Source organism: Perca fluviatilis, chromosome 23, assembly GCF_010015445.1.
Source record: "Perca fluviatilis chromosome 23, GENO_Pfluv_1.0, whole genome shotgun sequence".
Lineage (NCBI taxonomy): Eukaryota > Metazoa > Chordata > Actinopteri > Perciformes > Percidae > Perca > Perca fluviatilis.
The window spans coordinates 23,415,516-23,430,398 of NC_053134.1; the positions used below are offsets into that span (position 1 = coordinate 23,415,516).

A 14,883-nucleotide genomic window follows, 5' to 3' on the forward strand; every position below is an offset into this window, starting at 1 on the left:
TATTTGATTGGGACAGTGCATGTTAATGAACAAACATGGAATTCATGCATGTAAACATGCCGGATTGTAGCCAAGGGCTAATTTCTATCCGTAGTCCACTCATGTTGTGGTCCATTTACTGTAAAAATAAGGCGTCACTGTCCCCTTTAAATTAAACAACTCCTCTTTACATGATGAAGAATGGTTTTGTATTTTGATTCCTCTTAGAAGACTTACCTTGATGTGGTTTACATATGTTTGATACTAACTGACAAGGATGCGTGTGAGGAGTTTATTATGAGTATAAGATTGGTACTACTTTGTTCAGACAGCCTTAATAAAAGGTTTATAAATTGTAACTAATGGCTCTCTGCTGTTTACAATACTCTTTTCCTCATTCATTGATTATAATTTATTTCACCCACAACCCATCCACTATTAATCAGAATGTTCATTTTTATGACTTGATCCGGGGATAAACTGATAGTGGTTGCTATGGATGCAGCTATTGCTGAACCCACAGAGCTAACGTTAGCGTGTGTGTGAATTAGGGATGATAATGATTGATCCACGATCAAATAATTGCTCATTAGGAATTTAGTGTGCAGTTATTCTGTTAATTGTAATAGGTTGTAAATACATAGTTTTGGTCCTAAACTGTATTCAAAAGAGGTACTGTCCTATTCACATTAGCTAAAAATATGGGTAAACAGGCTCCAGGTGGGTTTAGGTTTACACACAGTATTACATGTATGCTGTTTTTGCATTGTGAACAGCGATGGCAAAATCCAGATTGAAATTATAACGAGGCAATCATGCAGAAACAGAAGACACACCACATACAAGCTCAAACCCCGTAGGTTTAATTATGTCAGGGTGTCCACGTGTGTGTGTGTGTGTGTGTGTGTGTGTGTGTGTGTGTGTGTGTGTGTGTGTGTTTGTTTTAGATCCTCTTGGACTGTGTTAGCACCTCCGGGGTCTACTTAGTTTGATGATGTCACGGCGGCTTACCGAGGACCAAAGCAGTATGGCAGTGGATGGTGGGCTCAGGCCAGGATCGGAGCGCGCAGCCTCCACTCATAGTGTCAAACAGATGGTGGCATTCCCAAGGAAGTGGGAGCAGCGAGCGCTCCGATTGGCCGAGCCAGCACGACTGTTTCAGAAACAGAGAAACAGAGCCTGAGCTAAGCGGTGGGTTGCCTGGTTGTGTGTGTGTGTGTGGGGGGGGGGGGGGGGGGGGGGTTAAGTGGGAAGACGCCAAGGTTTACCCGTCCAACGTGTTGCTGTGCCAATAGATGAAAGGATGCACGAAAAAAAAATGGGTGATCCATGAGGGTTGTTCTGTTTTTAGCCTTCTGAGTGCTGGAGCTACCAGGGTTTACCACAGATTATTTCAAATCCTAGTAGGGTTCAATTTAAAGGTCCCATGGCATGAAAATATCACTTTATGAGATTTTTTAACATTAATATGCGTTCCCCCAGCCTGTCTATGGTCCCCAATTGGCTAGAAATGGCGATAGGTGTAAACCGAGCCCTGGGTATCCTGCTCTGCCTTTGAGAAAATGAAAGCTCAGATGGGCTGTTCTGGAATCTTGCTTGTTATGAGGTCATAAGGAGCAAGGTTACCTCCCCTTTCTCTGCTTTGCCCGCCCAGAGAATTTGGCCCCCCCATGAGGAGAGAGACATCATGGCTTTCAAACGAGAAAAGTGGCAGTTGGTCAAGGCCACACCCCACCCTCCACCTTGCCCCCCCTCTCTCCTCCTCAATAGCTAGAGACACAAAAATGGCACATCCTAAGGAAAGCTCATTGTGGGACTGGCTCTAGTGGCTGTAATTCTGCACCAAGGCTGAATTTCGAGAAAGAGACTTCAGATATAGTATTAGGGGACCACTGAGGCCTATATAAAAGCATCCAAAGAGCACCATGTCATGGGACCTTTAAGATTAATTTTGGCAAATCTTAGTCACAAGATGACAAATCACTTTCGAGCTTGGTAGCTAGTTTCCCTTACTATAATATACATCCCCTAATAATTGAAAAACTCAACAGCTCTGTTTGCAAATCCTGTTTAACTATATAAAATTCCCCAAAATACATACACTATCTAGAAAGAACTTACATCTTAAAACCTCGGAGCATAAATCAAGATTCAATAATATATTGCTATGTCAACCTTACATGGACGGCATCTGGATTCTCGGGATATAACGAGCACGAAAATGCGTATCCGAACAGCAGGGGGCCGAGCCAATTAGCGTGAGGAGCTACTGGCAGCTACGGGCGTGGTTTAAGTGCGTGTGAGGTTGTATGTTCAAAACAACAATGGTGAACATGATGACAGATGGTTCATCCAATCACCTGCCAGGAATTTTTTGAAAGTGCCTGCCCTTTTCCAAACAGTTTCCAATGACGGCTTCTCAGATGGCGCTGTGTAACAAACCATCTGGCACGTCAGGTTAATATCAACCACAGCTGATTTGAAATTGGTCTTCTGTGCACTCAAACACACAATTAAAATACAGTATAATCAGTTAGTAAACACAAAAACAACCACAACTATACTGTAACAATGAAATATATACAATAGGGCAACCATATGACTTGTACCCTTAGTGAAGCTTTGGAAGGGGATTGCTTCAGGATAAGTGCTATTGTGGAAGTAATATGTCTTAATAGTGCATAGTCTGAAGACTGAAGAGAAGGGGCTTTTCCCAATTCCCAAATTTGTACCTCCTTGACTCCTCGATCCTCCGGCTTGTAACCCGGAAATCATTGTCAGTGCGGCATGTTGAAGGACATCCCATTTCCTAAAATGCACATCGAGGAGGATTGAGCATCGAGGAGGCTCGGAGGAGGGGTTGAAATCGACTCGCGGAAGACTTTTCACCCGCCGCATGTAAATCAGATTAAGATGAAGATTACAGATCTTACAAATTTACATTCTGATTAATACCGGGTGGGTGAAATAATACACAATCAAGGAGGAAAATATTATTAACGTTCTCTGAAAGGTGAACATAGCAGAGCTGCGGTCGGACAGACAGCTTCATTTGTAAGATCGTCTGAGAGACACCCGAGAAACGGCAATTTAACTTCATTAGGATTATTTCAGAATCTAAAGGTCTAGTTCTGTTCACTCTGTCCAGTTTATAACTACTGCTTAAATATCCGACGAAATCAGCTGCAGTGGCATTTCTGCGCGCATAGAAACGTTTACAAGCAGCATCTCTAATCATTAAAGTAAATTGTTATAGAAAAATCGTATACATTAATAGTGTGTGTGTGTGTGTGTGTGTGTGTGTGTGTGTGTGTGTGTGTGTGTGTGTGTTAAATACAACAAATAAAAATGTACGACCCCCATACATTCTCATCCACGTTGTGAATTGAATTCAAAGTAAATATAGAAGTTGTCATGAACACTTCTGCTCCTCTGAGAGAGATCATAAAATGCAGCGTATGACATAACGACAGACAGCTAATGCAGTGGTGCTGCTTGTCATTTAATTGACGTCGCTTTTAATGACGGCTGGGAAGCAGAGATGTCTCGTCTTTGTTAAATGGCTGTTGCCTCGACTCCTCTCTCCTCGGGGCTCTTCCTCGGCTCGAATCTCCTGTGGGCGGGACTAAGCCGCGAGGAGGGGAATCGAGGGGAGGAATCAGTGATGTACAAACTGGGAAATGGGAAAGGTCCAAGGTTTCCAGGAGGCGGGGAGTCGTTATAAAATGTTCAAACATTTCCGCTGAAAGCGGATGTGCTATAGTTGACAGATAGTGGGGAGTACACGGCCAATTATTTTGAAGCTGTGCACACGACCCTGTCCATTAATGTTTTCTCGTGGGCTGTGGAATTGCTATTCCATGCAGTTTTTATTACCGCTCCATAGAACTGTAATATTGCAACCTTTTACACATAGTAGTCCATGGTTATCTTTCTTCTTGATGATAGTGAAGTTGTCTTCCCATTTCAGAGAGGAGGAGATTATAGTCCTGAGTCCTTATCAAAGCTGTCTGCATGGGTGGATACCATTAGGGGTTAAGTGAGAAATTAGTTTTGGGTGAATTGACACAGATTATTTCTGGCAAATTTTCTAACCCATTTAAACCTGGCCACTTCATGCGTGTTGAGCCGATCAGCTATCTGATATAAAATATAAAAACTGTAAATACATCCAACAACCCACCTCAGGAGGTGCTTTTGAGATCCGTTCCAGTTTAGACCGTCGTCCTGTAACTTAATTGAAAACAAGATGCGTCAGGATTAGGGGTGTCACAATTTTGATTTTTAATTTGAAAATTGAACGAAATGAGCTCTCAATTTCGACTATCGATCAAAAGCATTATCAGCGATTTCCCCTGTATTTTTTCCTCTCTCCACCCCGGCCTACTTGCTCATGTCGGAAGAAAAAAAACAAAAACAGACACAGTGTAGCTTAGGGCAACGTTAGCTTACCGGTAGCCTGCAGCTTGACTTTTTCAGACACCATGGCCACTGCCGGAGTCAGAGATGACGGAGAACTGAAACAGAACTGGAAAATCCTCCTGCTTCCATGAAGTCACCGGTTTAGCAACATTTTGCCTTCCCTGTGAGTGATTTGTGGAAACAAACAACGAAGGTAAAGCACGTGTGCTACGACGGGACTAGTTAAACTAATGGTGTATTCAATTGCCCCCCGTAAACTCTGAGAAACTGTTGTTGTACAGTACCCTTCTGCCATCTAGTGGCTCTTATTGTGGCATTGCTGTCCGTTGGAAATTGAACGGAATCATGGCTTTAAAATCGAAAGTCAAATCAAAACGTGGATTTGGAGAATCGTGACACTCTTATTCAGCTCAGCAGGTGACACAGACTGGATCACATTGTACATTTGCTGTGATTATTTAGAGCAGCAAATGGCAACGTCTTGGATAAAAGGACAGTTTTCACAAGAGGGAAAAATAGACAAAAAGTCAGTCAGTCACAATCCGGTCAGTGCTACACTGCCGGTCAGACACTAGGCTGAAGTTAGTTTGATTATTAGTTTGTTCCATCTTAATTTATGGAATACATTGTATAATCCGCTGTAGGCTGTATGAAATAAATCATACATGAACAGAGCAGAGGTTGCAGGTTAATGATAGTTAATTTATCACTAATCGTTGACAGGCCTGTTCGTCCACTGTGACCTGCAGACCACCTAGTTTTTCCTTTCCATTAGCGTGCTATGCCATGCCGATGTATCAGTTACTGTTTACAAGCAGAGGTTGCAAAGTTCCAGTGTCAGCGTCCTGGCCCGCCGGCTCCAGCGGCTCCGGGCCAAGTGGCAGATGTAATCCACTGGGGTGGGGGGGGGGGTCGCGTAATCAAAGCTGTTTGATCTGGCATTTCCCCATGTCTCTTCTATTGGCCGCCGACAGGCAGAGTTCCAGGGAGTGGCAGAGGTATCTTGTGAAAAAATAATGGGATTATGAGGAAGTTCTCCTTGCTTCAGGACTGTGACAGCAATCCCATCAGTTTAGGGTGGTGATCATGCTGCTGGCTGAATCTGTTAAGTCCTAATAAATCTCTCAGTTTGTGCAGCACATGTAAAAAGATACACAGAGCCAAGCTTTTAAAGGCTGTCATTTATCACTCTGCCCAGTTTTTCCACACTAGCGACGTCTAAGGCAGCAGAGATGTGATTATAACGTGTGTGAGGAAACGTGCTTATGATTGATTCTTTCCTGGAGGAGACATCCAGCTGTTCCTGGGAGTGCTGAGTGACTGATACGAGTCTGAGCTTAATGTGATGCAGCACTGATATGAAAACATTCTACTCAGGCACAATAAAATAATGCTGAAACAGAACCTGGCAAAACAAATGGAAGGTTTTACGTTTACTGCGAATCATCTCGGCAGTTGTTGTTTATACTGAAGAAGAACGAACAAATACAAATGGCTTCTTGTAAGAGGAGAAAATAAAGATCCTCTATATTCCAGTCACACTTAAAGCTAAATTATAATGACTTGCTGGTGGCCCATGGAGACTGAAATGTTCATTACAGTGTACTGAACAAATCTGTTCTCACAATCTAGTATTTGGAATTAGGTTTTTATTCCAGGGCTTTCACACCTTAACACCTGACAAGAACATCAGTGACCTAATCCGTAAATATCTGCTTCCATAATGATTGTTCATGATGAAACCCTGCATACACACATATTTTTACCACTAAATAAATATGAATTTCATATTTTCATTTTTCTTGAATTTGCTACCTCAGTCTGGTGTCCATAAAAATTAAAATATGTAGAAAAGATCGAAAAGGTCAAGCGAAGATGAACTAAATTAATCCCAGGAATGAAACCTACGTTGTATGAAGAGAGATTGAGAAAACTAAGTTTACAGACTCTTGCATACAGAAGACACAGAGGAGACATGATTGAGGTCTATAAGTTCGTCCAGGGAATATATGATGCAACTCTTGAGCCTATCTTTCATTTTTGGAACAATAGGTGCGATTTAAGAAAGAATTCTTTGAAGCTGTACCCCAGAACAAGTTTGTCTGAAAATAGAAAAAATGTCTCCACACTTTGTGCAGTAAACACATGGAACGAGCTTCCAGAAGAAGTCGTGAGGTCCCCTTCAGTTAATTCTTTCAGGCATAGGTTGGATACATGTCGTCTGTCAAAAGATGTCACGTACAATTATAAAGCTTATTTATAATTAGGGTTGGGTATCGTTTGGGTTTTTTCCGATACCGGTGCTAAAGCGATACTATTAAAACGGTGCCGGTGCCTGAACCGATACTTTCTAATAAAGTAAAAAAAGAAAGGGTACTAAACAACAGTCGGCGACATTAAAGAACGGCTTGTTTATTGCTAAGGCCATATGGTCAATATTAAAGATTTAATAATAATGTAATAACTATAACTTATAACAATAACTTTTTTCACCAGTAAATTGCTGTTGAACGAAAAAAAAACAACCACCAGATGGGAAAAGGGTATTTGACAATAACTTTGAATGCACCACGAGGCTACCTGTTTCAAGTGAACGCACCGTCTGTGTCGGCAGCTGCAGAGCATACTGTTACCCTGTTAGGTCCCGCTGTTGGAATCCTCTACAGTGAAATACAGTCACACTGTTTAACGTTAGCTGTCAGCATTTTAACCATTGTGTTTACATTACATGTCATTTAGCTGACGCTTTTATCCCAAGCGAGCAATTAAGTGCTTTCAACTGTGAAGGTTCAAACTCCAGACAAGTAGTAAGTGTAAGTACATTAGCTTTAAATAAGCAAAGCTACAAAGAAACATGAAAGTGCAGGTTCAAGAATAAAAATAAAAAAAGATGATGTAGAAGATGTGTAGGCTTTCGGCCATCCTGATGTCGATAGGGAGCTAAAAAAAAACACTAACTTTTGCCTAACAACACAATTAATCCAGCAAAATACACACAGCAGCAGCAGAAAGTACAAAAGTAGAAGAAGCAGCAAAAAACCCAAATAAAGTAAGTACTTAACTTAATATCTAGCAGTCCAGTAATCAGTTCCTTCAGAAATCAAATGCACTCTCTTTTAATCCAGCTGCTAGCTAAAGGTAGGCTAACGTTACATGCTGTCAGGTGTAGTGTAAAGTCAGGCACCGAAATGAGGCACCGGAATTTTCGTTCTTATTTGGTCTTGTTACTACCGTTTACGTCGGTTGCGTTTCGGTACCCAACCCTATTTATAATTTATTTATGTAATCATGAAATGAGTGTGATTTATGAAATTAGTGCGATTCCAAATTTGTTTATTACAATCATTTCTTTTGGTTGTTTTCAGTGTTTGAGTCTGGACTAGAGGATTTTATATCCTGTACCAAACATTTTCATAAAAAAGACACGTGGCTCTTCGCGGCCACATGTTGAGAGTCAGGCGTGATGGTCACAGGTCTGGCCTCTGCAAACAGCCACCTTGGCCATTATCAGCTGTGCCAGTGAACGGGATACTCCCAAAGCTAAACGCCTTAAATGTAATGCAAAAGATAGCTGAAAAATGGTGCGAGTCCTCGGACTCTCTGCATTGTTCAGAGATGGACTGTCTGTGCTACATCCGCCCTGCGCTGCCTTCAAAGAGCGGTTTACAGAAATACAGGACCTATTTAGCATGCTGTGTGTGTGTGTGTGTGTGTGTGTGTGTGTGTGTGTGTGTGTGTGTGTGTGTGTGTGTGTGTGTGTGTGTGTGTGTGTGTGTGTGTGTGTGTGCTGGAAATCAGCATGTCGAGAAGCATGTGCCTGTTGCAATCACATGGTAGAGTAGCACCTTTGCATTTTTAATGTCTATCATAAATAACCTTGTGAGGCTGCATGTGTGAGTGTACAAACAGAGGTGTGTGTGTGTGTGTGTGTGTGTGTGTGTGTGTGTGTGTGTGTGTGTGTGTGTGTGTGTGTGTGTGTGTGTGTGTGTGTGTGTGTGCGCGCACCTGCATGGCAGTGTAATGTGTATGCATGTGCGTTTGGTGTCTGGCTTGTTTAATGTGACATGATTCAGCTGTTACCGGCCGGTGTGCACTGGGGGAGATGATATATCTTCACTCCGCAGACGCGAAAGCGTCAAAAATTACAGCCCAGCACGAGACGGCAGTTGTCATTAGTCGGCGCAGCATCCGAGCAGCCAAAGGAAAACAGCTCAGGTAGTCCCGCTGCTTGTTTCAGCCAAAATCGTGATAGGAGGCAGACAGAGATAAAGACACAGAGATGAGTGAGATAGGGAGAATTGAGCAGCAGGAGGAGAATTGCTGTATTAGGAGGAAAAACACTTTAATTAAAGATGGTAACAATGTGCCTTGTATTTCTGGGATTATTTATGTTTTTTTTAAAGATTTCAACAGATGCAGTCACTCTTAAAACATGTGGCAAAGCGTTGGACAGTCTAGGAGCTCGGTCACCTTTTGTTTTCAGCTTAGTATGAGGAACAGCCAGTAAGCCCTGATCTGAGGACCTTAAAGATCTGCTGACAGCATAAGGGTGCAGCAGATCACTTATGTAAGCCGGTGCCTGTGAGTCACATGTTTACAACTACCAATACCAGTACCCTTAAAGTTATTCCAATACCAAGAGAGACCTTGATACCTTTTTTTCTACTTCATTCAATCCCATCATGTGAATGGAAAAATTCAGTTATGTAAAATGTCTCAACCAGTCCTCTATACAAATACATTTTGAAAGTGTTCAAATGCGCTCGACTTCACCACACCACAGACTATGTGGCTGTGAGCAAAACCATACAAATTGTCTTTTTTGGGGGGGGGGGAATCTTGGTACTAAAAGGATCAATGCAGGTATCGTTTGACTGGAGAGGTTTCAGTACTACTCGGTACTGGTTTATTTTGGTCGATACCCTAAAGGTATTGAATACCAATACCCAGCCCTTTTCACGTCATAGGACAACTCAAGATGGTTGTCCTAGAGTTGGTTCTGTAAAGGTTAAAAACCATGCATTGACAATATAGCACTATATCCATTAAACATGGGTTTCATGGATGACCGACCTTGGCTCTGAGGCATCCATATTTGTTTGACTTTTGAGGCATTTTATATTAGTAAGCACCAGCTTGGAGATATCAGAGCATACAGAGAAATCGTTGCCTTGCTTTGCTTATGGTCAGGAGTCGTCCCTGCCAAAGGTAGACTATGTACATGTGGAAGTCCTTTAGTCTGAAAGTGTGAGAAAGTGTCATGATACAGGCTTTGTGACATAAGAATCCCTTTTTACCTACCTCTATAGGTGTGAAAGGGCTGTGTAGTTATTAAACCCATTCTAGTTACTTGCTAGCTTATGATTATGACTTTAAAATCCATGATTTCTTCTGAAACACAAGATACTGTTAAAGTGAAGTTTGTGTTTAATTAAAACATTATTGGGGATTAATATTGGAGATTGTTAAATACATTATTGGGCTTGAGATTCCCTGTTCACCTAAACTACCCTTACTAGGCACACATCCAATGTCCCTCTAGCCAACAGAAACAAGGTGTGGTTTATCAAACTAACCATGATTGCTGGTAATAAATGTATTGTTTTGGTATGGAAAAGTGCAGATCCACCCCCTGTCTCTATGTGGCTTAAAGAAATGTCCTCGTACATGGCATCAGAGGGAAATTATGTTCGATCTTAAAAGGAAACCACATCTCTTTGATAAATGCTGGTCTGGTTTTAGGAGCTAGGTGGGAAATATTTCACTTAAGTGTGTGGGTTGACGAGGAGATGCTGTATGTTTGACATATGCACACGTAGTATACTTCATGTTAAACATAAATATATACTGATTTGATTACAGCAAAGACAACGTCGGCAGTATTGACGGCAAAAGGTGCAATATTTGAAAATCTTAAATTTTTAAATTACATTTATATCTGCATTTGTGTCAAAACCTAGAGACTTTCAAACATCAAAATGTCATTTATTAAATTTATTCGTGTCCAAACGACATATAAACATCTTTTCTTATTCTATTTTGCCTGGAAAGGCTTCCAACACGCTTACGTGTCTCGTGAAAAATAGGCGTCGGTTCTATTTCTAGCAGGCACGCGTTTTCGGCGCACCTGAGACGTGGCAGTGTGGAAGCTCTAACCTGTTAACATGGGAGTCGAAATAAAAACGGACACACCACGCTCACGCCACGCAGGCAGTGTGCAGGAGCCCTTACTCTTGTGATGCTCTAGCTTTCAGTTCAGCGTTACTGTATGTTGCTTAAGTGCAACTTAGTACTGCAGACATTATAAGGCTGAGGGAAAATGGTTAAAACATACAGAAAGTTACAAGGTCAGTGAATATTAAAGATGTGCAAAGTAAGACAAAACTTTACTAAAAGCAGAGATGTCTGTGGACATTTTGTAAATAGGAATATGGCTTATAGTGATGCAGAGAGATAGAAAACATATTCAGCATTATCATATACTGTATATTTTATTAAATGTAGAAAGTGAATGATGCTGAGTAACCTAATTAGGTAATCATTTTGCAGCATGCTGTGACTTTAAAAAAGGTGCCAGTGAATGAGCAGGGCGAACAAACGCACTTATAGGACGATATATATAGAGAGAGAGAGAGAGAGAGAGAATGCTAACAGCCCTAGAGTGAATGCACGCACACAGTTCAGGAGCAGGGTGACCCAAATAGTGGCAATGATATTTCGAGAGTGTGTGAGTCATGCAATCCAAAAACAAGGCAGGGTGTGAAACGACTTCTTCAGGAGTCAGTAGGCAGAGCTCACCAGTGGATAGGTAGTGGGAGGAAAGTGGAGAAGGAGCATAGTAGGCTGCCTGTGTGGAAATCTGCTCCGTCTAGCTCTCGGAGAAAGCTGTGTGGATGTTTGCACATTCAGACTGAGCTTCCTCCAGGGCGGCTGAAAAGATGGATGTGAGCTCTGCATCTTGACAGGTGGTTCCATAACACTTAGCAGTAAAAGACCAAAACAAAACGAGAACAAATCTGTATGTGGCTCATCATTTAATTCTGTTGCCATACAGATTCATGTGCAGTGTATCAACATGATATCATTTCGCCAACCAAAGTTGTTACCTCAATTCTATTTCAACAACTTAATATAATATAATAATAAAATATATTTAAAAAAAATTGGAATAGAGCTTCCTATTAATATCAGGCACTGCTTCATATAGGTACATGATTGTTCAACGTCCCGTCTGTTTGCAGACTCGTCACCGTCTCGGATGAGGCTGATGACTGTTGTGTGCGTCGTCTATAGAGGTGTGAATCTTCACTGATTTCCCTATTCAATTCGATTACGATTATCAAGTCTTCGACATCACGATGCGTCAAATACATTTTTCTGTTAAAGCCATATAGAATATTTGACTTGACAAGCATGTGTTGTCAAGTGCAATGCCTAAGCTGCAATAAGTAACTTAAGACTGGAATGATGAGGTGTTTGGGTTAATTTCTTTAAGGTAGCTACCACAAAGGTTTACCTATTTTGGGTTAGTCATATACCACCCTACTTTTAACCTGCAAATCTATGGTGCTGCATTGGAATAACTGACCCCAGACAACTCTTTAACAAAAAAAGGTATCATTTGCTGAACGATAACTTAAAAGTACAAATAATATTTTGCCGTTAGATTGAATAACAAAACAAAACCATACAAGACAAATCACACCCTTCAAATATGCTAACTGCAGTATTTCTTCTGCCTGCCTGTTTGTCTGTTTGTCTGTGTGTGTAAAATGGGTTAGGCTACTGAGAATGTTATTTTTCATTTGAATGTTTATGCCGCGGCCGGAAAATTAACGAGCGACATCATTGCGTTATAATCAATTATGGTTGGCCACTGCATCGATGCAGCATCTTCCGTGTCCGCATCACGATGCATCGATTATTTAATTAATTTCAACACCTCTAGTCGTCTGCAACTTTCCGGGATTTAACTGACGGGGCTCCTGAGGTGCCGCCGTTGGTATCTCTGCCTGACTTTGCCTTGTTACCCAGACACAATGGAGATGAGTAACAAGTTAACAAATACTTTCCTATCAAGCCAAGTTAAAGGGCAACTACTGTATTATATAGCATTTTCAGGATTATACTTGCCTTTTGTGTTTGTACTAGAACATGTTTACATGCATTAATGTTAAAAACTCTGTATGTGATGCTCTCTAGGAGTGCCGGTCTCTTTAAGCCCTCCTCCCGAAATAGCCCAGTCTGCTCTGATTGATGAAAATCACCAATAAAGGCTTCTAAACCAAATATTACACAACCGGACATGTCCCAGTGGTAAAGTGACCGGAATTTGGGGAGAAATTACCAGGATTGGCCAAGATTACAGCTTGGTCGCGTTAGCATGTAGCTGCTTAATAGTTAGCAGTATGCTAACGTTAGATTGTACCGTCAGAAAACGTAGATAAAGGCTTCTGAACCAAACACTACCCAATCAGACATGTTTCAGCAGTAATGCGACCCAGAATTGGGGAGAATTTAACAACATTGTACAATAAAATTACATGGAGGTGTGGCATGACTTAATATGCTATAAGAGACAACAAGACATAAAGACAAAATGCAAAAGAACAATTCTTTTTTTTAAATCAATTTATTGAAACAAGAAAACTAAAACCAAACTCAAAGTAAATAAGTTGAGAACTTTTCTAGTACTACCCCCTCTTCATTTTTATTATTCATAAATAATAGAAATTCAGTTCACATCCATCAGTGTCCATGTATACAACGCACAAAAATAAGCACCTTTTTTCCAATTCCCCACTGCGGTTTCCTTGGTTAATTTAACCACATTTCTCCTTGCTTTACTGCCAATTGCCCAACATACCAGAAAGAGTACAAGGCCATACAGAGCCTGTACGAGCAAGCAGTCAGGGAACAAGTGGAAAAAATCACTGCAGACTCTCTACACCCTCTCTTTCCTGAATATGAACTTCTGCCATCAGGGAGAAGATTCTCTGTGCCGAGATGTAAAACAAACAGACTTAAGTTATCGTTTATCCCAACCTCTATCAAGCTGCTGAACTTTAATAGTAAAGCTTAGCACAGCAAACAGTGAGTTGAAGTAACTACTTTAACAAATTTTATAATGCAATTATGTGCTTTTTGTTCTGTTTAATTGAAAATCAAAGTAATATGAGCAATCCTTCATGTCCTAAGGTCTGGTTTTACAGTGTTGTTTTTATGTTGATATTAGAATGCTTTCTCTGTTACATTTTTTTAGTTGTGAACCAGCGATTGTTGCACTATGCCCAAGACAAATTTCCCCTCAGGGACAATACAGTGTATTTTATTCTAATCTAACATATGTTTTTCTCTTTTCCTCTCCCGTAGTTTATAGCCTTTGCATCGTTGTTCTTCATCCTGGTCTCCATCACCACCTTCTGCTTGGAGACTCATGAGGCTTTCAACACCATCATCAACAAGACCGGGCTGAACAGTAGCGTGCCTGACTCAGGCCCGCAGTACGAGATTGAAACTGACCCTGCGCTCACCTATGTGGAGGGCGTTTGCGTCTTCTGGTTCACCATTGAGTTCCTGGTGCGTGTGACCTTCTGCCCGGTGAAGTTGGAGTTTGTCAAGAGCGTTCTCAACATCATTGACTTTGTGGCCATCCTGCCTTTCTACTTGGAGGTAGGGCTGAGTGGCCTTTCTTCAAAGGCTGCCAAGGATGTGTTGGGTTTCCTCAGGGTGGTGCGCTTTGTTCGTATCCTGCGTATCTTCAAGTTAACGCGTCATTTTGTGGGACTAAGGGTGCTGGGCCACACATTACGGGCCAGCACTAATGAATTCCTGCTGCTCATCATCTTCCTGGCATTGGGAGTGTTAATTTTTGCCACCATGATCTACTACGCCGAACGAATCGGCGCTATGCCTAATGACCCCACTGGTAGCATCCACACCGATTTCAAGAACATCCCCATTGGCTTCTGGTGGGCCGTGGTAACCATGACAACACTGGGCTATGGCGACATGTATCCAAAGACTTGGTCAGGCATGGTTGTGGGCGCATTGTGCGCCTTGGCAGGCGTGCTGACGATAGCTATGCCTGTCCCCGTCATCGTCAATAACTTTGGGATGTACTACTCCCTCGCCATGGCCAAGCAGAAGCTGCCCAAGAAGAGGAAGAAACACATCCCTCAGGCGGTGCTGGGTGGGTCCCCCATCTACTGCAAGGTCGATCTCAACACCACCTGCAACAGCACTCAAGGTGACCTGTGCCATGTCAAAGGAAGTAGGGTACTAGAACGCAACCGCTCAGGTAAGACCATATGGCCAGGCCACATGGGAGATCAAATTGGGAGCCAAGACTACAGGTTTCCCTGGCGTTAGCACGCCAGCTACTATACTTAGCAGTGGGCAGTAATAGAACTTTCTACATGTAAAAATCGCAGATAAAGGCTTCTGAACCAAATACTACCCAACGGGACGTGTTTCAGCAGT

General features: G+C 41.8%; 1 protein-coding gene across 7 annotated transcripts in view; it reads left to right on the forward strand.

Moving 5' to 3' along the window:
* kcnc2 (potassium voltage-gated channel, Shaw-related subfamily, member 2) overlaps window positions 1–14,883 on the forward strand; it is a 125,243-nt gene that overhangs the window by 100,095 nt on the left and 10,265 nt on the right. For all 7 annotated transcript variants that reach the window (XR_005638156.1, XR_005638155.1, XR_005638157.1 and 4 more), the window contains exon 2: window positions 13,774–14,701. Coding sequence is in view for 4 of the 7 variants with exons in the window: in XM_039791648.1 (XP_039647582.1) it covers window positions 13,774–14,701 (928 nt within the window). In the remaining 3 variants the exon portion in view is untranslated. The remainder of the gene's footprint in view (window positions 1–13,773; window positions 14,702–14,883) is intronic.